This window comes from Poecile atricapillus, chromosome W (assembly GCF_030490865.1).
Source record: "Poecile atricapillus isolate bPoeAtr1 chromosome W, bPoeAtr1.hap1, whole genome shotgun sequence".
Classification (NCBI taxonomy): Eukaryota; Metazoa; Chordata; class Aves; order Passeriformes; family Paridae; genus Poecile; species Poecile atricapillus.
Genome location: NC_081288.1, coordinates 16,684,849 through 16,708,636, shown reverse-complemented (window position 1 = coordinate 16,708,636; position 23,788 = coordinate 16,684,849). Strand labels below are relative to the sequence as shown.

At 40.1% G+C, this 23,788-nt stretch overlaps 1 protein-coding gene across 1 annotated transcript in view; it reads right to left on the bottom strand.

The window, feature by feature from the left end:
• Positions 1 to 23,788, bottom strand: part of LOC131591576 (inositol 1,4,5-trisphosphate receptor type 2) — a 244,024-nt gene that overhangs the window by 171,718 nt on the left and 48,518 nt on the right. Inside the window, exons 10-16 of the mRNA XM_058862400.1 lie at positions 15,340 to 15,384; positions 6,539 to 6,693; positions 5,061 to 5,160; positions 4,780 to 4,940; positions 2,455 to 2,596; positions 1,579 to 1,737; positions 523 to 695 (exon numbers count right to left, since the gene is read on the bottom strand). Of these exons, the coding sequence (XP_058718383.1) occupies positions 523 to 695; positions 1,579 to 1,737; positions 2,455 to 2,596; positions 4,780 to 4,940; positions 5,061 to 5,160; positions 6,539 to 6,693; positions 15,340 to 15,384 (935 nt within the window). The remainder of the gene's footprint in view (positions 1 to 522; positions 696 to 1,578; positions 1,738 to 2,454; positions 2,597 to 4,779; positions 4,941 to 5,060; positions 5,161 to 6,538; positions 6,694 to 15,339; positions 15,385 to 23,788) is intronic.

Genomic DNA, 23,788 nt, shown 5'->3' with positions numbered 1-23,788 from the left:
AAAAAAATAATCAGCTGAGTGAAGTTCAAGGCCAGAAATTTTCATTTGGAACAAAATCTGGTCTAAGATACAGGTTTATGGGATTTTCACTGTCCTAGGCCCTTTTCAGGTCTGACCTGGAATCAGAACCTGCAGGAAAACTGATATTAACAAAAGCTTAGAAAAATTGACATGCATGTATAATTTACACCGGGATTAATAACAGGGGAACCAACACAAGTGGCAGTTTCACAGAGGAACTGCAGAACCGGGAGAAATTAAACTTTTTCTTCATTTCTCTTTGCCCTAGAACTAAGACCAAATTTTCAAAGCTGTCCTGAAAAGTATAAGCCCTCTTTTCAGTAAGCTCTAGTTTTAAAATGTCAATATGGGTAAATTCCAAGAATTACAGATAGCTTTAATATTTTCTGTACAGGTGGGGTTTTTGTCTGCCAGGTCAAAACAGGGAGAAAGAGACATCAAAGCAATGAATAGCATGTAATTCACAGCTACTGCAAAAATGCTACATGGACCACTTCAAACCTTGGCTCTCGATTTCTCCTGAGTAAATTCACAAACGTCTCTATTTCTTTAGCCGTGATGTGTTTCTCTAGCAGTTTTCTGTTGTTGTGCAACAAAGCTGTGATGGTGTCTTCTGCCAGAATATCATAACCAATCTGGGACTGCATGACGCAGAAGTTCTTAGCAATATATTCCTAAAAAAAGGAAAAATTCCCATGATGACCTGCTGAGCAGTAATATTTTCTCTTGTAGAACCAGAGGCATGCAGCTCAGATAACAATCAAAATAACACTCAAAACTTTCCTCTCTGAACTGGCCTGAACAAAAGAACTTCTGAATAACTCAAATGTGTACCCTGAGAAACAGATTCTATATTAGGGATGACTAACTCTTCTTATTCTTTCATAAACCAAAGGAATGAATCCATGAAAATACATCCAAAATTCAAGAAATGGCAACCTCTTTTTTTTTTTTTTTAAAAAAAACAACAAAAAAAAAACTGAAAGGTTTTTATAATGTTTAAGAAGCTTTTTTCTTGAGTATTCCCTCCTCTTTTTCTCTCCCTTCAGGACAGAAATATTTCTGTGAAACACTGAAAAGAAAACAAAGAAGCCACACAGCAGTTCAGGCTTTTATCTCCAGTCCCTTCAGTCCATGCTCTGAAATACCTCTTGTTCACAGGAAGTCTCCAGCAGTGGGAAATCAGGCTACCTGATATAACAACCTCTGGTCTGACCTCACTGCCATCCCTCTACAAACATTTAAGCAAGAGAAGCAGACAGCTTTACAGATTTCCCACTTCACAATCCAGGCTCCAAGAACATATTTTTAATAACAGAAAGCTCATGAATGAAGCAGCGAACCCCAGTCTCAGTCTGAGCCTGCAAATGTACAAAGTGAACTTGTGATATTCATTGTTGAAATTTCAAGTCACACACTACTAAGCTACACACACACACAAAAAAAAGGCCTTTCCCCATTACCACAGAATCTCACTTGTAAGTGCAGAGAGCCATGTTAAACCTAGGACATATAATTATAGAAATCAGGAGGAAAATTATTCTCAATACCACTGACCTGGTTCTTCCTGTAGTCCTGTTGGGAGTGCCTTAGAACCCTGTAACATAATCTTAGCATGTATTTGTAGGGAGCATATCTCTGGTCACCCAGGTCTTCAAGCCTCAGCATTGACCCTTCACCTTTGTCCTTAAAAGGAGCTTTGAGGATGCCAAATATCTGTTCAAAATCAAAATTACTGAGAGTGAAAACCAGACCCAGATTTCTGCGGAACTTCAAGCTGTCAATAGAAATGTCCTCTGACAGGATCAGCACAACAGCCTTGACTAAACACAAGTGGGGACACAGTCTGAGACATCACAGCTTTATGCATTTGGGGTTAGCTTTACATTTCCCGCCAACTCGATTGACATTGCTTTCTCTTTACTATCCCCAACTTTAAACGGTTTTAGTTACACATCTTAAATTTGGATAATTTAATGATGAAAAAGGAGGACAATGCTGCCTGCTATCCAGTTTCATCCTTTTCCCTTTTTTTAAAATTTCTTTCCACTGACTTCTCAAAAAGGACATTAATTTTATTTACTTGCAAGTTTGCTCTCATGCAGAGCTCCATAAGGCCACTATGTGGGGAACACTTGCAGGATTGGGACCATGTTCCATGTTTGTCTCAAATTTTGTGAACAATTTGCTCTCAAACATGATCTTAATCAGAATCACATGAAATTAAGAGCCCTCTACAGCCCCTTGTGCTTGACTCTGATTTAGGGACCGAGAGATAAGCTTTGACCAAGTAATGTCATTTATACCCAATCCAACCACACACAAACCCAACCTGGCATAAGCCAAGTTACCCAAAAATAACTTTTTCTCACATCACTCTCTCCTACAATCTGTTTGCATATACAGTTAAGTTATTAACACAGTAGGACACACCTGAGCCAATATATTTTGCTCCCTCATTAATTTCTGCCGTTCCCGGTTTGGCTTGGTAATGATCACATCCAAAACTTCTTGCCCGTTATTTGGCACATCAGCAACAAAGAAAATGAGATCTTCCAGTAGCTTGGTTACAAACCTAGAATGAATAGACAAATCATTATTATAAACAGTCACTCAACATTTGCTAGGATTCATTAAGAATGAAAATCACATTTAATCACATTAAGCTTTACCTGGCACAATGGAACTTCCACACTGCAAAGTTAAGTTTGACATGTACTTAAGGATTCCAAGCCTTGGTTCAGCAGAAGCTTAAATCAATCACAGGGCTGTTTACCAAGGCATTAAACAACAACCAGAGAGAAAACAAGAGAAAAATACAATCTTCTGGATTGATACACAGTATTCAGAAACCCAAAATCTATACCAGTTGGCCTCAAGGCCCAGGAACATTAAACAAACTCTCACAGCCTAGCAAGGATTTTTGTAATTTATCATGGGTCCATGATGGACTCACTAGAAGAATAAAAACATTTTGCCACTAGATAATCTCCCTACTGACCTATGAAACGGTTTCATATATATACTTTTTTATATATATATATTCATATATAACTGCTTTCCTATATATACTGACACAAGAAACTGTATCTGTTTCACTCTTTGCTAAACAAAAGATTTGTCAGAAGCGGGTGCTAAAAAAAACCAGAGACAGTAGTGATTCCTTCTCTCCCACCTTCAGAAAATGCAAAAAGACAAAATATAAATGGGGAAAAAAAAGAAAACAAAGTCATCATTGCCTCCTTGTTACTAACACCTTGCCAGGCATGCAGTGAGAAACACAGATGTCCACAAATTTCAAAGAATATACCTTAAGAGCACCAACAATCTTTTACATGAAAACTCAGCATCATCTCAATTTGGCCAATGTCTAGTCTATAACTAACAAATCTGCCAGCTATGAAAGAGGCAGGAAGATCCCCAAGAGATTTTCAGTCATCTGCGGGATCCAGACACAAAGTTACCATAATCCACAAGTGAGCTGGGCTGCTTACCTAAGCCCTTCGAGTGAGCTTTAGCTCTAAAAGCCTCAGCTCCCTGGTAGAAAACAGCAAGGTGTGTGTCACCTCCACAAAATAAAGCAAAAAGGCAGCTGTAGGATGAAGGAATGAGGAATAAACTGTTAGGACTCCCACTTCTCTGTGCTAAGGCAGGAAAAAGATTATTTGGGGGGTTTTCCAAAGGCAATCACAAGAACAAACAAATAATGGTACTGTTGTGAAGCAGCTCTGAAACATTTCACATGTTTGTTGTACCATTCAGTCAACAACAAGACCTGACAATACTGACAGTGACACAAGGTTCATACAGGGACATCCCACCTGGACAGTGTAGTATCCCTCTATGGGTCAACTTCATCATGAAATGGCCCCACAGCTTTTCAAGAGTGAGTCCCAACACCCAGGCCATTAAAAATCTGCCTGTTAAGATATTAAACTGTCTGGTCTAATTGTTATTGGAAACTGACTGCAAAAATTCAGTTTCATCACCAAAAATTAACATTTTCAGAAAAAAATAAAAGCTGTATATGATGCATTACAGTTATGACAGATTATCACACTGCCAGAGATGCTGTCTTATATTCAGTTTAACCACAGGCAGCTGAAGACAAATAGTGAACTACATCACTGGCAGCAGAATATATCTGGCTACAATGTACAACAAATGTACAACAAAGCCCTTGATTCAGGGGTGGGTGTGAGGAGCAGACATTCTAATAGTGCCACAGAAGAAATGGGGATGAACACCAAAATGATGTAAAATAGAAAGAACAGATTAAAATAGAAATGAGAAAGCAAAGAGATCACTGGAGCAGCTTCTCAGCCACACTGAGACCTCCTTCCAAGGTTTTTGAAGATTTGCAGTGTGGTGAACTTCATGCAAGTCAAGAGCCCTGCAGTGCTGCTTTCCTGTACATGAGAATCAGATGCAATGCACCCTCACATTACAGCTCAGAAGGAGATTATCAAAGGAAGTCCAGACAAAGACATTTGTCCAGGCAACTACCCATTTATTTATGTGGCCAGTGAGCTGGGGAGGTCCTGTTTACCCCTCTTTTACACAGGAGATACACAGATCAGCCTGAGGTACAGCAAGGATGCTCTGACAGAGGTGGAATCTAACCCCAGGCTGGCACTCTCAGAACTGAAGTGTCCTCTCCCAGTTGCCTCTGTCCATGTGGATATCACCTACCCATGACTGTGTTATTATGAATAATCAAACACCAGTTTAGCAAGGGAAAAATTAAAACTCACTAACCTCCTTTCATTTTGGGTTATTGTTCCATTCTCCAGCTTTTTAACAGTTGATGCTAAAACCTTGTTTGCATCGTTGGCGAAGTCCAAGTCTCTGACCTCAGACAGAGGAACCGATACAATGGCAAAAGCTTCCTTGTCCTCTTTGGTCTGGCACGTCCCAATCTGCAATAGGTTTTGGTTTAAAGTGGGTGAGCAATGCTCTTACCTTTATCCTAGTTATTATGCACATTTCATAGGCTAGAAGTGAGACAGCTTCAGGAGTGAGTTTGGGATTTTGTTTACCTTTAACATCACTGGCCTCTCTTCCTCAGTGTCTATCGGGATGCTGGTGCTGGTGACCCAAGTGTTGGTGCACAAGTGCCTCAGTCGGACATAGGAGTTCCTAAAGAGGGACAGAGCAAACAGCAGCTGAGATGGATCAGTCCTGAGCCCACGTGGGTAAGTGGGATGCCCTGCAACACCCACCTGTGGCATGAGGCTGGAGCCACACCAGCCACTGCAAAAGGGGAAGGTGGACCTAAAAGACACTTGAGTACCCCTTTCCTTTGACTCTTTTCTTTCTCACCCAGAGCAGAGCTGCAACAAGAACTGCCAGCATCTTGGGATTATGCAGAATGCTGGGTTTAAGTATTTATGTAAGTCTAGGAGTAAAATATTCTTTAAAGAAAAAAAAACACTACAAGGAAGATGTTATAAAATCCCATCTGAACAGAAATACATTTCATGAATAAACCCAATTCTTTTATTATTTTCTTATTCTGCAGAATAGCGAACCCTTTTAAGCTGTCACAGCACAAAAGCCAGAAAGTAAAGCTGACCGTGGTTTCACAGCTTCATCATTATGATCTGCAAACCCTTGTTCCACAGCAAGCATTTACAGTATCAGTTCTCAACTGAAAATCAAGTGAACAAAGAGCAGATATGAGATCCTTCTAAATTCTTTCCATATGATAATCTGTGGTATTATCAAAAAGCAGAGCTGAGAAATCAATTACAATTTTAACTCTGAATTTTACTTTTGAAATGTATTCACTGTGGTCTCCATTCACACTCTCCCTTTCATGCTGATGGGCTTTTGAGTATTCCAGTAAGCAAATTATCTAGCAGAACTTTGCATAGCAAACACACTTCAAAGTCACATACATCAGTATTTGTGGGTACCCAGCTTTAAAATCCACCCTCATAACAAGCAGCCCCAAGTGTCTGCAAGCCCATTCAGTCACAGCCAACACTGTGTGACTTATCTAACCAATCTCAGCTATGCTACACAGCTAAAATTTCAAATATTGATAATTAAAACCCAGAAGCCACTTGCTGAACACATTTGAATAACAAATGAGCTTAGTGGCATCATGATCTGTCAGGGAAACAGAAGCCCAGCTCACCCCACACATTATTTTGTTGGGAACAATTCAGTTAAATCTATTAAAAGTACATTTTTTTCAAACAGTGCACAGAGCTCAATTCTATCCTCACACAGATCTGTGCAATATTTAGACCATTATTTTTTCTCTTCACAGACTCTAAGTGTCACTTGTTTTATCCTTATAATTATTTTACCCAGTCACAGCAGCAGTATCATGTTTTATACATCCCTTATTTATCCATGAACACTCCTCAAATTTTAACAGAAGGATAATACTTGCTCATGTTTGACTTTTTCTGCTTTACTCACCAGCATAATGCCAGGAAGAAACCCTGTCAATGCAGCACTATTTTTTGCCCTTTTTTCATTTCCTTTTTTTTTTTTTTTATTTTACCTTGGAACCAGGCAATCAGCTCTCTGAAGGGTGGTAGCATCCAGTTCAAAGAGAGAAGCAATGTCATTTCCATGTGGCACAGAGACCAAAGTATACATAATCTTCTCCCCTGCCTGGCGTTTCTTCTTTGAAGCAGGAAGGTCGCCGTCTCTCTGCTGATTAGGCACAAGGGTTATTTGCTTGCATCAGGCCCCATTAGAATTCTTCAATTACCTTGCAGACAAGTAATACATTTGAATTTGATGATTTTTTTTTTTTTTTTTTTTTTTTTTCCTTCTACCAAGAATCTACCATGACTGGCTTTGGAGTAACACAAAGGATGCACTTTGCTCCATGGGGTCTCAGGCAGTCATTAGAACAACAGCAGGCCACGAGCTACAGAGGCACTGCAGCACTGGATATGCTTTACTTGACACCTACAACTTCAAAAAAACCTTCAGTAGTTGCAGACCCCTCACTCCCAGTTGACGCAGCTACACAGTGCTGGTCTGGAAAGGGCCACATTTGAAAGAAGAGAATTAATGAAAATTAGATTTTCATTTTATTTTATTTTTTCTTTTTAAGACAAGGAGAGGACTTAAAAAGTAAGCAATTTGCCTAAATCCATTGTTGTTTTATGTAAGTCTGATGGTTTTTTCCTCTCAGATGGTAGAACCAAGGCAGCACACTTTCAGAGAATAATGGAATCATTTAGGTTGGAAAAGGCCTCCAAGATCATCGAGTCCAGCCTTTGACCAATCACCACCTTGTAAACCAGCAAGCCACATCCATTTTCTTCTGGACACCTCCAGGGAGGGGACTCTATCACCTCCCTGGGCAGCTCCTTCCAATGCCTGCCAGACCTTTCCAAGAAGAAATTATTCCTGATGACCAACCTGAACCTCCCCTGGAACATTTCCTCTTGTCCTGTGGATACTTTCCAAACAGCAAGAGCCAGAACATCTGCTCCATCAGGACCAGCTTGTCATGGGAAGGGGGACAGGTAAAGCTCCAGCTGGATTGCATTACAAATCTCAGCACAGGCTGATAACACACTCAAGTCTGGGTCCAACCCAGGTGTGATTTTACCCCCTGTGATTTTACCCTCTGCAAAGGCAGGAGGTGTTCCCCTCGAGGGCCAGAGTTACTCAAACAAGGCACATGAGCTAAGGTGGGATCTTCCTCCTACCACCTGCTGAGACTCCATAGGAATTTTGTGACCCCACACCATCACCCTTGTATCTTCAGTCACCTCCATACCTTTGCCTAATGAATCCAAATGCCACCTTCCCCGAGAACAATTCTTGGCTTGATGGAGTCATTCGGAATCTGTGCCCGTAACCATGCAGCAACCAACAGAATTACTGGTGTGAGTAAAAGCTGCTCCTCTGGGGTACTGAGCTACACATCTTACAAAAGACTGATAACCAATTAAGAGATTGGCAGCCCAGGGCCCTTCATGTACACAAAATACATCACAGAGGGAGAGGAGAAGAGGAATGAGTAAAGTCAAAAGAAAAAAAATCCAACCCTGGAAGCATGAAGTGCTATTATAATGATTTACAATACAACACTAAGGAAGAGCTGTACAATGTAAAAGGCCAGGCTGTACTTGGTTTGCATTAGTAGCTTGATTAAAAACAAACTGTAAGGGGTAATCAAGGGCAAAGCTTTGATTATCCATATTGCCAATTGCGATTAAATAACAAAATCAAGGATGAGTGAAATTGTGGAAGAAAGGGTTAGTTATCAACTCATTCCAAGGCACTTTTTGAATCCTTCCAAAACATCCATTTTTTCATTATCAAGCTTACAAAATGCCAGCTTTCCATCCCATGACATCTATTAGGGATGGAGAGAGCAGAAAAAAAAAGTACAGAAAGAAATTTTTCTTAAGTTCCTCTAGTCATTAGAGTACTGCCACAAGTGTTTGAGAGGAAGGCTTGCTAAGACAAAGACCAACCATCTCCTGTGACTTGCACAAGAGTAAACTCATCAGACAGTCCCCACATCCTCCTGTATCTCATGCCCAAAAATACTACAGAAAAATGCACAAAAATTTAACCTATATGCAAAGATTGAGAAAATAGCAAATTGCTTTTGTGATTTCCATACATATTTTGTTTTACATACTCGTGATGAAACACAAACTGAAAAGGCACAGAAACAATAAAAAAATCCTTCTGAGAGCTTAACAGGTGTGAGTCAGAGTCTAATATTAAATGAAAAACTACTTCCTACACTTCATAACAAAACAGAAAACTGGAAATTCAGTTTAAAATTCAAGAGCTCTGTAAAGGGATGAGTAGTGCAGTATAGTTTAGAACAGCATCCAAAAATTTTGATTCCACAACTTACATTCAAATCTAGTCAGGGTTGCCCAGAAACTACCCACTTCACTATCATTTCCAAACTGAAATGACTGGAATACAAAGAGGCAGGACACTTAATAATTGTATGGTTTTCTTTTTATCCTGGGATTCTGGGAAAAATATAGACCAAAATGTGAAACCATACGGGAAGGGAACATGGACAGGACACCTGACTCAGATTGGGCAAAGGGATATTCCTCACCACAGAATACCATAACTAGTGTATGAGCTGGCAGGAGACAGAGTCAAAGGCAGGCCTCCTGGGCTTTAGCAGTTCACACCAACTATTAGCTCTGTGGAGAAGTTCACCCAGCAGTTTGGGGCTGACCTTGCCCACTCCCTGGTGCCCCCAACAGTTGCATTGATCCAGTTAAGCAATGGAATTGGCTCACCAGCCCTAAATCCCACCAACCAGGATCAGCACCTGGAAGACATAGGAGCAAGATCTGGCTTTTACCCTAAAAAGAAATTCAGCACAGGGCAAGACAGTGCCTGCAATGCTGCTAACTGCAATGCCAAGCTTAGCTGAGCGAAATCAGACCTGCACGAGAGCTTTACAGCAGTTCCAGGATGAACTCCCCCACAAGCCTCAGAACTTTCCTTACAGCATTATTTTAGAATCTGAATCTCACAACTCAACCTGGGTTATGGGAGTTAAGCACTGTTTTGGAAAAAAAAAATCTAACAAGAAGTGACCCCCCTACCGGACAGGTCTGGAAACAGGTTACATACAAGGGGTACATGAGAGACAGCAGTGCTGCCATTACATAAGAACAAACATGGATTTGTATCTACGTCTCAGTTTATGTCCCAGTGCACGTGCACATGCCTGTGTGGGAGAGAGAGAATGCACAGACACTTGCATACATAAAGCTTCTCACGATAAATTAAATTTAGTAAGCTGCCGTGAGAATTCACACTTAACCCAGCCATTATTGAATCAGCAGATGAGTCCACGTGAAGATGTGGAAAGAAGTGAAAGTACTAGGCTAGTTTAAATTAATTAGACAATAGCTCAGGAGAAGCACTGCATTCCTAAGCAGATGAAAACAAGTTGACATTTGCTCAGGTAGAAACTGGCATATGAGCAGATGCAGCCAGCAAAACTAGATTCAATTAAGAGAAAAGAAGAAAAGAACTGCAAAGAAACTCAAATGCTGAGAGAAGAAAATTCAGCTTAAAGCAGTGTGAAGAGAAAGCCAATGGAACAGTTTCAGAGATGTTGGCGATGTGGTCAGTGACAGCCAAGGAAAGCACTTTCAAGACTTAATAAAAAACAAAACAAAAAAAACCCAGGTAAATTACATGCCAGGAGTATAGAGAACTGTGGGTAAAACAGTATTACCAAATAGTACGTTCCTAGGAGGAAAATGTATATAGCTTTGATTGTCCCAAACAACAACAAACTAGCAACAGGCTTTCACAAATCACATCAGACACACATCCAAGATGAGGAAGGTGTAATCACTTCATTCTTGTGCGCTGGTTAAATCACTCATGAGGATGAAAGAGACACACATTCAGTTCTGCTTCTGCCCAGCAGGAGTTGGACCCATGCCTTCCAAACAACCCAGTGTAAGTATAAATGGTACAAGGAGCAGAGTCAGCTCCTTCAGCCTAAGACAACCTCAGTGTGCACTGACACAGAGGGCTGTGAGCCCCCAGCCTTATTCTGCAGCCGCAAAGCTCAATAATCACATCCAGGAAGGGGAACAGAGCAAACCCCCACAACACAGCCAGGGCACTTCTCCAGGTGGGACCCACCCAGGGAAGCAAAGACTGAACATTGAAAAAAAGAATCCCAAGTAGTGAGAAAAATCACCATTTTGGTGAGAAGGGGAAATATTGATCCAGGCCCACAGCAAAGTCTGTAACTCCTGGGCTAACACCACTGATTTATAGTGCATCATGATTTAAAAAGAAGCTTAAAGAGAAAAAAAAACCCGCAGACATACTGCTGCCAGGTGGAGGGCAAATGTAAGGAGAGACAAATCCCATGTTGGAATCAGTAACAAAATAATCAGGTCCAGTCAGATTTGTCTTCCTTGAGACTTACAGTCCAGAAGAAAACCCTTTTCACAGCTCTTAATGGAATTTGCTACTAATCGCTACCTATCCCAAACATTCCTTATTTAACTCAACTGGGCATCATACCTAAAATTCAAGACATTTACATGGAGTTTTGCTTACAGAAGTACCTTCATTTCAACTGCAAAAAGCAGTACAAAAACAGGACAGACCTAAAATACTTTTTCTTTTAAAACCCAATCTACAATTCTAATTGCTGAAGACACCTCTTGTGGCATAGAGACAGACAAGGATAATGCCCTGCTCCTGAATGAATACATTAAGCTGCACTACAGATTTCAGCAGAAATTAAATTTAATAACAGACAGAGTTCTGAAAATGCCTGTTGAATCCAGAGCAATGTGGTATCTCAATATATTAACCCAGTTTAGGAGGCTCTTGCAAACCAGCATTTTCACAGAGCAGTAACGTGAGCAGAACTCCATAGGTTAGATTATTTTAAAAATTCTTTATAAGAAGAAAATGGAGTAAATCAATGGCCAGCCTTGCTCCTGCCTGCTAGGAGCCCTGGCAGACAGCACAGCAGTTAGCCTCCTGTAACACCTTCGCTGTTGACTCATTTGTGAGTCATCACATTTTTAGCAGAGACATCACGTTGCAATCCTGTTGTTAGGAGCCAGAGACATTCTGTAAGAAACAATGTATGCACTTCCAGAGCTGATTCAGACCCGTGTGCAACAGCAGAATAATAATAATGTGCTGGCATCCGTGTCTCCCCTTCTCCCCCAGCCTCCCCAGTGGTCTGACTGCTGGCTTTATATATAAGCCGCCATTTTTAAACTGATGTTTTTTCAAGTCTATTCCACTTGTTTAAACTGCACCACCTATATAAAATATATAATTCAATAAAATTCATTCCTGGAAGGTAAAATAAAATATTTTTTAAAAAACCAAATTAATTTACAGTTTATCTGAAAAAAAATCTCCTGGGTTGGCAGCAAGAAGGAAAAGTTAGAATTGCAGAATGTTGGGAATTCATAAAGATAGATAAACAGAAGTCAAAGGAGATACATGAAATTGCACCTGGCAGCCCACGGTAGAACTGCCCAACTTCTTTACAAGATAAGTAAGTGCATATCAGTCTCAATCCTAGCAAAAATTTCAACAATAAAAGGCAGATTGCAGATGGTTAGAATTAGCCCTCTCATGGAAATGCAGACAAATGGAGGTAAGGTACCCATGCAAAGTCAGCCTTTAACACAAAGGCACTAACAAATGCCAGGTTCCCAGCTGTTCCTGACATTCCCCTGACATTTGTAGAATTCTTCTTGATACTGTACATTTCAGTCCTTAGAAAAAGCATATTAATTTTCAGCATAAAAAACCACCAATTTTCGGTTTAGTGGGAGCTGTAACACAGAGCACTGCATTTTGACACATGATACACTACAATCTCCTAGACTTTAAGAGATGAAGAAGCTTTTTTTTTTTTTTATAAGACCCTTAAATCACAAAAAAGTCTTCCCATTTAAAAAAAAAAAAAATCTTCTGGAGCTAAGATGTCGGAATATTAATCAACTCATTTTAAGGCCAAAATTTGCCAGAATAAAAAGCAGTGCTTCACAAGACAATTTGGCTGGATTGTCAAGACGCAGCTCATAAACAAGCAATGAACCTCAGTCGAAACGTACCTTTAATGCTTGAGAACAGAAGTCCTGGTGACTTCCAGTAACATTTATATTCTCTGGAGCCAAAACCCTTTCAGACTCTGGAGTCACTTAAGGCAAGGCAGAAAAGATATGCTTAGGCAGAACCTCAATGTCTGTGCCCACTGCTGCATCATGTAAAACCCTTCTCCATTGCTGCTTCCCAAAATCCAGTTGCCTGAGCAACTGGGATCAGGCCTTGTAAACCAGGTCATGAATGTGCACAAGCAGCCCCAGCCCACGCTGGGGAGTTCAGGGTTGGCACAGAGTGCACAGATGGCTGTGCTGCCTTCAAAACCCAGACAACAGAGAAGGAGATGCCACCCTTTCATCCAACAGCCCAGTAAGAAAAAAAAGAGTCCCAGGATGGGCCAGGCTGAAGGGGCCACAGTGGGTCAGACAGCACCATCTCCCTGCTCCAGCAGAGCCATCCCAGGGAACACAGCGCAGGATTGTGTCCAGACAGCTCTGGAATATTCCCAGTGAGGGAGACTCGCCCCCTCTGGGCAACCTGTGGAAGTTTTTCCTCCTGCCCAGGTAGAATTTCTGGAATCAGTCCCTGCCCGTTCCTCTGGTGCCATTGCTGGGCCCCCCTGAGCAGAGCCTGGGCCCTGCTCTGAGCCCTCCCTGCTCACAGGGACACCCAGGGCTGAGGGCCCCTCTCAGCTGGGGCTCCTCTCGAGGCTGGACAGCCCCAGCTCCCTCAGCCTTTCCCTGTCAGAGATGCTCCAGGCCCTAAATCATCTCTGCAGCTTCTGGTGGTCCCACTCCAGGAGCTCCCTGTCCCTCCTGTGCTGAGGAGCCCAGGGCTGGACACAGCTCTCCAGATGTGCCTGGCAGGGCCGGGCACAGGGACAGCATCACTCCCTCAGCTGCTGGCGCTGCTCTTCCCAGTGGAAGATTTGTTTATTCATCTCCCATTTCCCTGCTACTCAGACTTCCAACTTTGGTGGGGTAGGTCCACTTCAATCTCCCCCCTCCAGATTTACTTCATGGGCTGTATTTCAAAATTGATTGTTCCAAAAGATGGAAAAGAAGATGCCTCTGCAGTGAGCCAGTTAGGCAGTGACCAGGCAAAGGAAACACTAGATCATAACCACAGAGCAAGGAAAGCCTGTGTGTTCCAAGTTATGTGCTGTTGGATACAAGACTGGCATAGCTGATCCTTAAAGAGCTCCAAATATTTCAAGATTCTTTTACTTTCAAGGGACAATTCAATACACTGCATCATTGTAACATAAAAGAAATTCCTACACAGGGAAGTGAAGTTTCTCTATTTGGTTGGTCGAGGGCAGAAAAAATACTTAAATAGCCATTGCTGACTCATGGCATTTCCAAAAAGATTATAAAGGGGTGAAGGATCCAAAGGGATTTCTACCATGCTAATAGAGCCTGTAGGCTTGGATTTACATGGAGGTGCTACCAAAAATTGCTAGAAGTTCTTTCACAAAACATCTTTCACAAGACAATGCTGACTGCATAAATTAAAATTTCCAGAGAGACATCAGTTTTGATCATCAATCAGCTTTGATTGCTTTTTTATTGGAAGTATATCTCTAATGTGATTTATCTGGTCTGGAATTTTAGCTGAAATCAATACCTAAGAGGAATAAACCAAACTAATAGTGAAGCCAACTTTAACATCCATGTTTGTGCCTTTGTCATCATCCAGTCCAGAGAATATTTAACTATTTAGATAAACTGAAATGTCTACAGAGGGAAAACCTACACCATAAATAAGTACAGTGTGGTACAGTAGGATTGGATCCTCAGTGACAAGGGCCTAACACCTACTCACTGGGGAATTCTAGAACTGATGTTGATTTCCATTCAAAAGTTCCAAAGGGCTCAAGTTTCATTCCAATACAAAAGAGAAACAACTGGTGAAACTTCTGTACTTTCATAGGAGAGAGTTCTCATTTCTCTAGATAGCTTAGCTGTTATTGCAATATCACCACTAATGCCAAATATCAGTGAAGATGGAAAACCAATGTTGCCAACTCCTATGAAAGTCTCCATTTTTATTAAAATTGCAGTCCTCAAGGCATGTGATTATGTAAGAATCTTGGGTTTCATGTCATGAAAAATCAAAAATTTCTTCCCTCTGCAAAGAAAAACTTGAAAATGTGTCCTCTTAAAGAACAAAAGCCGGAAGGCAAGCAGAAAGAAATTAAATTGAATTTTTTTTAAGAACTCAGCCTTTCCAAGGCTCAATCTCATGAATTTGATGGAGGAAGGATTCTTTTCAGGAATATTTGTTTACTTAGTAAGATTCCCCCAAGGTTTTAACTTCACTTCCTTCACACACTACAGTCTCCATGTCTGGCCTTGCCTCATTAGTCAGAATTAGCTAAAATGCTCTTGATGCTGCACCAGGCAAAGGCTGTTGCCATGAAGTAACACATCTGAGCTGAGAAGAATGAATACATTTCATATCTGCAGTATGAAATAAGATAACAAGCACAACAGCTTCAACTAATGCCACTATGATGAAGAATTTGAATAAGTTTCTTATCATTTGCCTCAACGTGGGGGAAAACTTTCTGAATTGCCAGTTCTGAGATGCATCCTACCTTACACAGGATGTGGAAAACAATCCCAGCAGCTGGAACATGTAAGGAAAAGGAAAGCTGTGAAGGGCTTCCATATGTCAGGACGTGCTAGGTTAAGGATACAGCAATCCCCAGATTATATGCAACATATAAATTCCACTTACCAAAGCTTTTCCTTCATTATTACCTTCTGGGTAGTGTGGGTTAAGCTGGAAAAGAAAAGAAGTCAAATACTGTCTCGATAGCTTTCAGACATTTCATAACTGGGGAGAGGGTTTGGTTCAGTTCTCTGTTACGTTTCCACCCTGCAATAGGAGAGTGGAGTTTTGGAAGCAGAGTGAGAATAAAAGACTTACTGCTTCAATTTCTGGCTGACTTAGCTGGCTCTGTCCTCACCTCTAGAAAGAGCATCCTGCAATCCAGCTTGTTAACTCAAGAGGAATCTCAAATAATGAAACCCAAAAAGGATGATGAAGAAAGCACAGTTACTATTCTAAATGCAGCCAGTTACAGTCACCCACACACATGCACGCACAACGACTCCCAGGATTGACCCTGGGCAGACAGATTGATATAAAAAACTAATGTTCTCTATGTCTCCTGAGATTTTACAGAAGACAGCGAACTCAGAAACAACATATCTTTGAAACAGGAGTGGCAATGCCGTTAGAGAAAATTATTTAATTACACTATGGTTCTGTCCCCATTATTAATGGGGATAATATTTTCTATGTCATATCAGGATTATCAAGTATTAATATTAAATATGAGAAGCTTGGATGAAAGATGCTATACAATAATAAATTTGAAATATTACTATTTAACAGCTGTTTAATATCATTGTACTTTTGACAAGGGAAATATGTAGCCTATAAGATGAGGGATTATGTAGGCAGATATATTCACAAATAAACAAAACCACACAAACCCACTCAACTGGCTGCACATGAAACATTTCAGGATTTGATTTACACAAAGAAACAACTTTGCATCAATATTTACCAATATTCCCTGACATAGGATATGCCATCAAAGCGCTGAAAATTCTGAAGTGATATTATAAGTTATGTTTTTGTTCTTTTTTTCTTCAATTTTGTTCTTAGGCAATTACAGTGTGTATACATCTTACAGATGAGTACTGTCATTTTCTTGGCTTGCATTTGGCATTACCACTGTGGAAGAGTCAGAAGAGAATTGCACAGGGGAAGATGCATGAATCCCAGTGGAACTTTTCAATATCACATTATCATACATCTAACATTACACAGACAACTGTTGTGAAGAGATTTTGTTAAGTTGATAAGGCTTTTATTAAAAAATAATCATTTATATCCTGTACCCTCTGAAGATACCCTCTCCACAACATGAGCCTGAAGAAAGCAGGCAAACTTTCAAATCTTTGTCAAATGGCTGAAAATACCTTCCCTATGTGTCACAACTTGATGTGGTAACACAGAAATTACCAAAGGTTTATTCTGTATCCATTTCATTTTTTTACATTAGCCACTGTGTTACCATTACACACCTAATTTAGAGAGCCTGCTTTCCTCCCTGTGCTGACACCTGTCTCAAATCTTGCATCTTGCTCCTCCCTGACATTGTCACAGTCTCCCTACTCCAAGTCCCTCTTGCTACTGCTATACAGCAACAGGAATGAGAGATGAATACCAAAAAACTAGAACTTACACATGTATGTAACTTTTTTTCACATAGTTTTGGTTCCTTCTTATGATTCCACAGTTCTTTCAGCATGACATTTGTTCACCTGACACCTTAAAATAATCGTGGTGTCCCATTTTTAGCGGCCAAGCTGAGTTCTCTGTCTTTGATCCCCCGTAAAGAAGAGAGAAAATTAGCAGACAGTGCCCCTCAATCCCAGGCACCCACCATGGCCTTCCAGCACAGGTGCAGAGAAGGTACAGAAAGGATAAATTTCTATGCTGCCTTCAGATATTGCTGCTTGCAACCAAGCAAGAAAAAGCCTGGGTCATCTTGAGCTTGTCACTAGACTTAGCACAGAAAACTTGGCACTGAGGACTTCATCCTGCAGGTTTTCATTGAAGGGCTCAAGTGAATACAGTTGTCTACCCAGTATGAACTGAATTCTGATATCCTTCAGCTGTCTGCTTTCAACATAATGGTGATTAAAAAATTTTAAAATAAAATTAAATATATATATATCAGCAACAGGAGAAATTAGGAGAATCTCCCTCCCTCAATACTTTTTGCTTTCTTGAAAAATGACTGAACAGACTGCCCTCAAACTTCCAAAACAGGAACTGTGGACTGAGGGTGATGGAGACAGAAGGCTCAGGTGAGAAATCACATACATCCTTAATGATGATTTTTCTTGCCCTGCTGGTACAGAAATAATAAAACCAAAAATACATTGTTTAGAGAAAGTTTTGAGATGCTGACATTAAACGATAAACACAATGGAACCCAAGTTTTCAAGCTGACATCCATGGCCCCATTTTCAGCTCTGCTCGGCAGTTGCCACTTTCATTTTCATTTCAGCTGAGATTGTTGGTGCTGAGGGTTTCTAAAAAACAGACCAGTAGCTATTATCCCATGCTACATTCTCCAGGTAGAAGGGGTATAAATCATCTAGTGTTGTGTGTCATATTACACCTGTTCTGAGTCCCTTTCAATATGCCAGCCCAGAATGACCTAGGGACACAGTGACAGTCTCAGCACTCCCAAATCTATTGCTTTTTCTGATTTATGTAAGATCACTTCCACATTATTCAATAAACCACGAAACAAAAGAAGCCATGAAAAGAACATTAATATTTTTATCTTGCTACTAATGAAATAAAATTGTCTGCAGGTGTTTAGAAAGTAAGAATGCTATGCTAAAATAGGCCTCAATAAAGCTCAACAGTTTTCAAGCTTTTTTGTGTCATTGGATGTCTTGAAATTGCAATTTACTGAATTGTAGCTGAAATACAGCAGTGAATATTCTTGCAAAATACCACTGGAAGGTGCACAATATGCACCAAGAACATGATGAATTACAAACTGCAGAGCTTAAGCAAGTGTAATTGTATAAATTATTATTGTAATAGTTTCATTATATGTTATTTTTTTAGATTATATCTCCATCAGTTTCTTTTCCAGTAAAGAATAATCCAGAAGTCCTAATCCTCAACTGCTTGTTTTTCAACAAATTCAGGTACAGCCATTTTTACCCTTCTATGAGTAGGAAAGAAAAAGGTACCACAAAAAGAGTTTTTCATTGACAGATCTGGAGTTTAGAAACAGATTTGCAATTACAGAGAAGGCAATACCTTCTTTTAAATCTACTTTTCAATAGCATTTACTTGCTCTCCTCTGCAAGAAACCAAATTCCCAACTTGTGATCCACACGGTATCTGAGAGAGCCTGAAGGTCAGGGTCAGTGCTGCAGGTGATCCTCCTGAGTATAAAAGCTGGTGTCTCTTGGACAGATTTTGGGCTCAGCCATGGTACACATTGGTATGTGAAAAGGTTAGATGTCTGAATGCATACATATATCAACATCCTCATCCTGTGGGAGCAGCAGAAGGCCCCCAGGGGAGAGTATGTGTGACAAACTCATAATAGAAGTCAGCTTTTACACATGGAAATCAGAGGTATAGACAAAGTCTTTAACTGTTTCTGGTTAAAACTACTTGGAAGGGCAAGGAATCTCATTCCTGAATTTTCACCTAGATGGCTTTACAAAATCTGTAAAGTCGGCATAGCAGGAAGATAACTTCCATCTCTGTGTGTTTGTTTATTACTTGGTATTCGGTGCTCAGAGAATACATGTGACATGGTAATCCTGGGAGGAATTCCACTAGATTGAGCACTGGAGTTCCAGTCTCTGTCATCTCTACTGATTAAAGCTACTCAAAGCTGTACCTTAAAGTTTTCAAACTTCACAAGTCCACAGTGCATAATTTCCTGGGGTTCTACTATTGTGCAGATCACTTCACAGGTTATTGCTGGCTTTAATGTTACTTTTGTATCTTCACATAGTTAGATTTCCTTTACAATCCAAGAAGTTTGAAATTCCACATTTCTACTGAATGTTGTTTTCTTGGAGGAATGCATGGAAAGTACCCAAACAGGCTATTTTTGGACACTCAATTAAGGAGAGAGAGGGGTTTGGGGAAAGAAACACCCATGCTGATTTTAATCAAATTTTGTTGACTAGGTAAAGGATATTTAAAGCATCTTGTCAGGGGAAGAATTAGATTGCCAAATTTCAGCTAAATTAGCAATTTAATGACTTGGTTAAAACCTGCATTTATGAAGGAAACCCTAATAGACAAAAAAAAAAAAAAAAAAAAAATATCTAATTCAACACATTCAAACAGTTCTCATTTCATTTTATAACCAGCCTGTTAACACACAGTGTGTTACCCAGCCAACAAGGGCAAGTGTTTCAGGGAAGAAAAGCTAGGACAAAAGAAAAATAATCCACTTTTCAAATCTTTCATCTTCATTAGGCTTGCTTTGTTCTTTGTTAATGTCATACTGATTAGCTTTCAATAAATCCAAAGAACTTTTGCACAATTTCAATGACTTTCAGTGGCATTCAAAGGACTTTTGCCATCTTATTAACTTGCCAGACAAAGAGTGGCTACAACTCTACCTCGATAAACTCCATTCAACCTTTCCTCAGGATCAGCACAGAGTTCCTGATAATCATCATCCAAGGAAAGTTTAAAAATGTTAAAAGGGCTTTTCTTTCAGGACTGTATTTTCCTCATGAGCTGTGTCTTAGCTAATCAGCCAAGTTTCCAGGGAGCACTGGGAAAGCTGAACCTTTTTTGTTTGCTTTAGGCCCCCTTGCTAGTCAAAAACAGGAATGAGAAGCAGCCCCAACATCTTTCTGTCCTGATTTTTCACCCTAATTTCCAGAAGAAAGATCATCTTGACGGCATTTCCAGCTGCTGTGTAAGCAATGGCAGGCCAGCATTTTGCCATGCCTAAATCAGCACGGATTTAAAGGTCTCACACAAGCAGCATAATCTGGAGCAGCTCCATGTTATGAGTGGTATTAGGAAATTCCATTTCTTCTACCGGGATCAAGAACAGAGAACCTGAAACCAGTGCTCAGCCCCACTCAGCCCTATCCCATCCTGCAGAGGAAGTCAAAGGAAAGAAAAATGTCTAAGAGATCCTTTAGTGTAACTTGGCTGCTGGGCCATAACCTTAGTCTGAGTTTCAGCAGCTCCATGCCAACGATAAAAGAAAGCATCCTCATCTCTGCAGGAGTGATGCTCTAAATATTAATAACCCATATGCCTTTCAGTGATCCTCACAGGAGTAACTAGGTATGATTGAATTAGACATGACTGACATTTCTAGTGTTAAAGAAAACCAAACAAAAAACACAGGCACACAAAACCCCAAAAACAATGAAAAACAAAGGAAGTAAGTCTTGGAAACTTCCATCAAGCATCACAAATAAAAAGGCACAAATACAATTCAGTAAAAGCTTCACAAGTTATCTTGAAAAAATAAACAAAAGTAATGCACCTAAGAACAGACCACATGTGTACATTTGCTGTTTCGGCAGACATCAAAATGCAAGATGTATTTTTAATAACAGAAGCAAGCCTCTTGTAATGACTCAAATAAATGTTGAATTAATATCTTTGTACATCCTTACTCCTAAAGCTTGCATATGTATAAACATGGCCCAAATGCAGCCAGCTTCAGGCAGGACTGAAAAAGCTGAACACTCACATGTCACAACTGCAAATTAGTTGGCTGGGGAAAAAAACTTTCCTCTGATATCCAGATTTATCAAGGTTTGTGCACACTGACAGATTCCAGCAAAGGTAAGACAAGTCAGGTCAAGAAATTAAGCTGCATTCTCAAGATTTTTAAAAACCTTGGAGAAATCTAGCTCTGGGTTTTGCTAAATGGGCATCTTCTAGATCTGTCACTTTAAAAGGCCACATCCAAATCTGCAGAACAGGTCAGGCTGGCTCTGTAAATCAGTAATCCATCCTCCTCCTCTGGACCCTTCTGGATCTCTTCCATCTCGTCATGCATAGCTATAAATTATCCTTCAGATAATACTCCTTACAGAGCTTTAAAACAAACCCACACTCCTTTGAGAGAGTGAAAAACTGAAATAAGGCTTCCAGTGCTGAGTTCACCAGTCACCTTGACAAACCCTTTTCCTTATGAGAACCTTTAATCACCAAGCCAAACAGACACAAATTAATCAGAATGCTGTGTTAACATTCAGTGAAGAGATACTGGGAAAAACCAATCCCAAAGAAAGATTTTGAAGCAATCTCCAGGTGAGGAGATCCCATAGTACCATGGACTGAAATCTGTGAGGAGATGTGTAAAGGCCTTGGTAGATGCTGCCATCTCCTGGCATCTTCTCTGGCTTACGAACTGTTCCTGAGGTAGCTCACATCTCAGTTAAACAAGGCTTATTTTATTTGTTACTTGCCTCAGTCTTCTGAAGGCAGAAGGAAACAGAGAGCATTTAACACTGTGTTCTCCCTCTCTGCATGACCAGGGCGCAAACAAGTCCTTCTGCAATGTTTGTTTCCATATCACCCAAAAAAGAAAATAAAATTACGCTGGCAAACAGTGATTGTGTTGTTGCTTCCTAAATAAAAAACATCTCTGTCAGCAGTCCAATTTCCAGCAAGTGGATAACAAAAGGCCTAAATTATAGACTTCAAATAATCTGTCTCAGATGCCTTAATAAAACATCCTATGCAGGACTCCATTTTCCAGCAGTTTAAGGAAGTGGAAGAAAAGTCCATAAAACTACAGAGACAGTTTCTTCAGGGCTCCAGGAGTTTAATCCTGGTTTATAGCTTCCAGTTTAAGAACTGATTTCCCTTTTATATTTCTTTTACCTTATCTAATGCTGAGTATACTATTACGCATACAATTATCTAATCTTTCTTACAATCTCATTAAATTCTTTGTTTTCTATTCTTGTGGGATTCTTGTGACAATCTTTACTATTAAGAAGGCAGGAGAGGATTATTTTCTCTCAGTATTAACTTGATTGTGTACTCAGCTATCTTCACTGTGATCCAAATCAAGTGATTATTACAACATGCTTAAATTAAATATGAAGAGTATGGCCCTGTCCATCTGCATAAATGCATACCACAACAATATCAATAACATGGCAGGCTAATATTTTTAATCACAGAATCATATAATGGTTTGGGTTGGAAGGGACCTTAAAGATCCTCTAGTTCCAACCCCCTGGACTGTAAAAGCAAAATTTAACAGCGATTCTCAATTTAAACTGAATAATGTACATAACCTTCTCTGAAAAGAAAGGGGCAGTTTGGGGCAGTTTTGACAGAAAAGTAGAGAGATGTAATATGGGAAGAAATTATTCAAGAAAGACAAGAGAAATATAAATAACTTCTATTGGCCATTGATCCAAGAGTTCTCAGCAAGTGGTTTACACCACAGCTGACAGCCCTGCAAGGCTTCAGCAGTCCCTGCTAACCCATCCAAAACACTCGTGCTCTGGTGCCTCAGCTCAGTGACCAACACAGACTACTCCCTCTTCCCCATGCCCTGGAGTCCATGCCAATATCACCTCAGGGACAGCACCTTACATCTGCACAAGCCAATCCCTGAGGAAAAAGGACATCTCTGAAGCCTGTGTTGCCCCTGCAGTGCTCCACCACTGAACTACAGCCTTGGCAAGTTGGACTGGACTTCCTGTTCAATTAACATGCACCTAATTGTCATTTCATCTCATGTGTGTGTGCTGCTCAGCCCAACTGAATTCAATCATTCCCACCTTCAAAAGAAATTCCACTGAGTATTTAGTGCTAAAATAATCCTAAAGCTGGAAGGATGTTTTATGTGGGATTTTAAGAACAGAGTTTAGAACAAAACTCTGATCAGAGCTGATCCATTTTACAGCTTAAACCCTCCCCTTTCACACTTACAGAGAGAGGAAGGAGAACTCTGTAAGAAAGCCAGAGAAGTTTTTCACAGCAGTAATTGTTTATGGCCCCAGTTCTGGAGAAGCACAGAATGTGAACATTCAGGCTGCCTTTTTACCTGCCTTATCTTAATTCATTGAGTTTAGTGGAGCAAATTTGTTATTAAAGACCTCACAAGATTTACTGCCATATTTTGGCCAAGGTACCTAGCAATTCTAGCAACTCTATTCAGCAAGTAAAACAGAATTATCATAGCTTTTTCCTTACAAATTCTGCAACGTGATTATGCACATGCTCACAAGGTTTCACAAGCAGCATACTGCAGCTTGTCTATTGTCTACTGCAATATCTGAGACCAGCATGTGACTTGATAGATGCAGATATATTTTGTAATTATTTCAGCCACACCTGAGAAATTGAATTTGAAATGACAAACTTATCCTGCATGACTTGTGTGTGGGCACACATATCCATTTAGCAGACTCATAAAACAAGTGTTAATAGTTTCAGTATGAATTGCCCAGCTTAGAAATCACAGAATCAGAGCTGCTATGCTTGTGGAGAACAATATTAAAAGTGCATGTTTTGGTTCAGCACAATTGATAAGCTGATATTCAGTCTAAAGAGACTTTTATCTTGGCAATTTAGAATATTGAAAAGGCTATGGTAGCTCATGAGAAAGGCACAG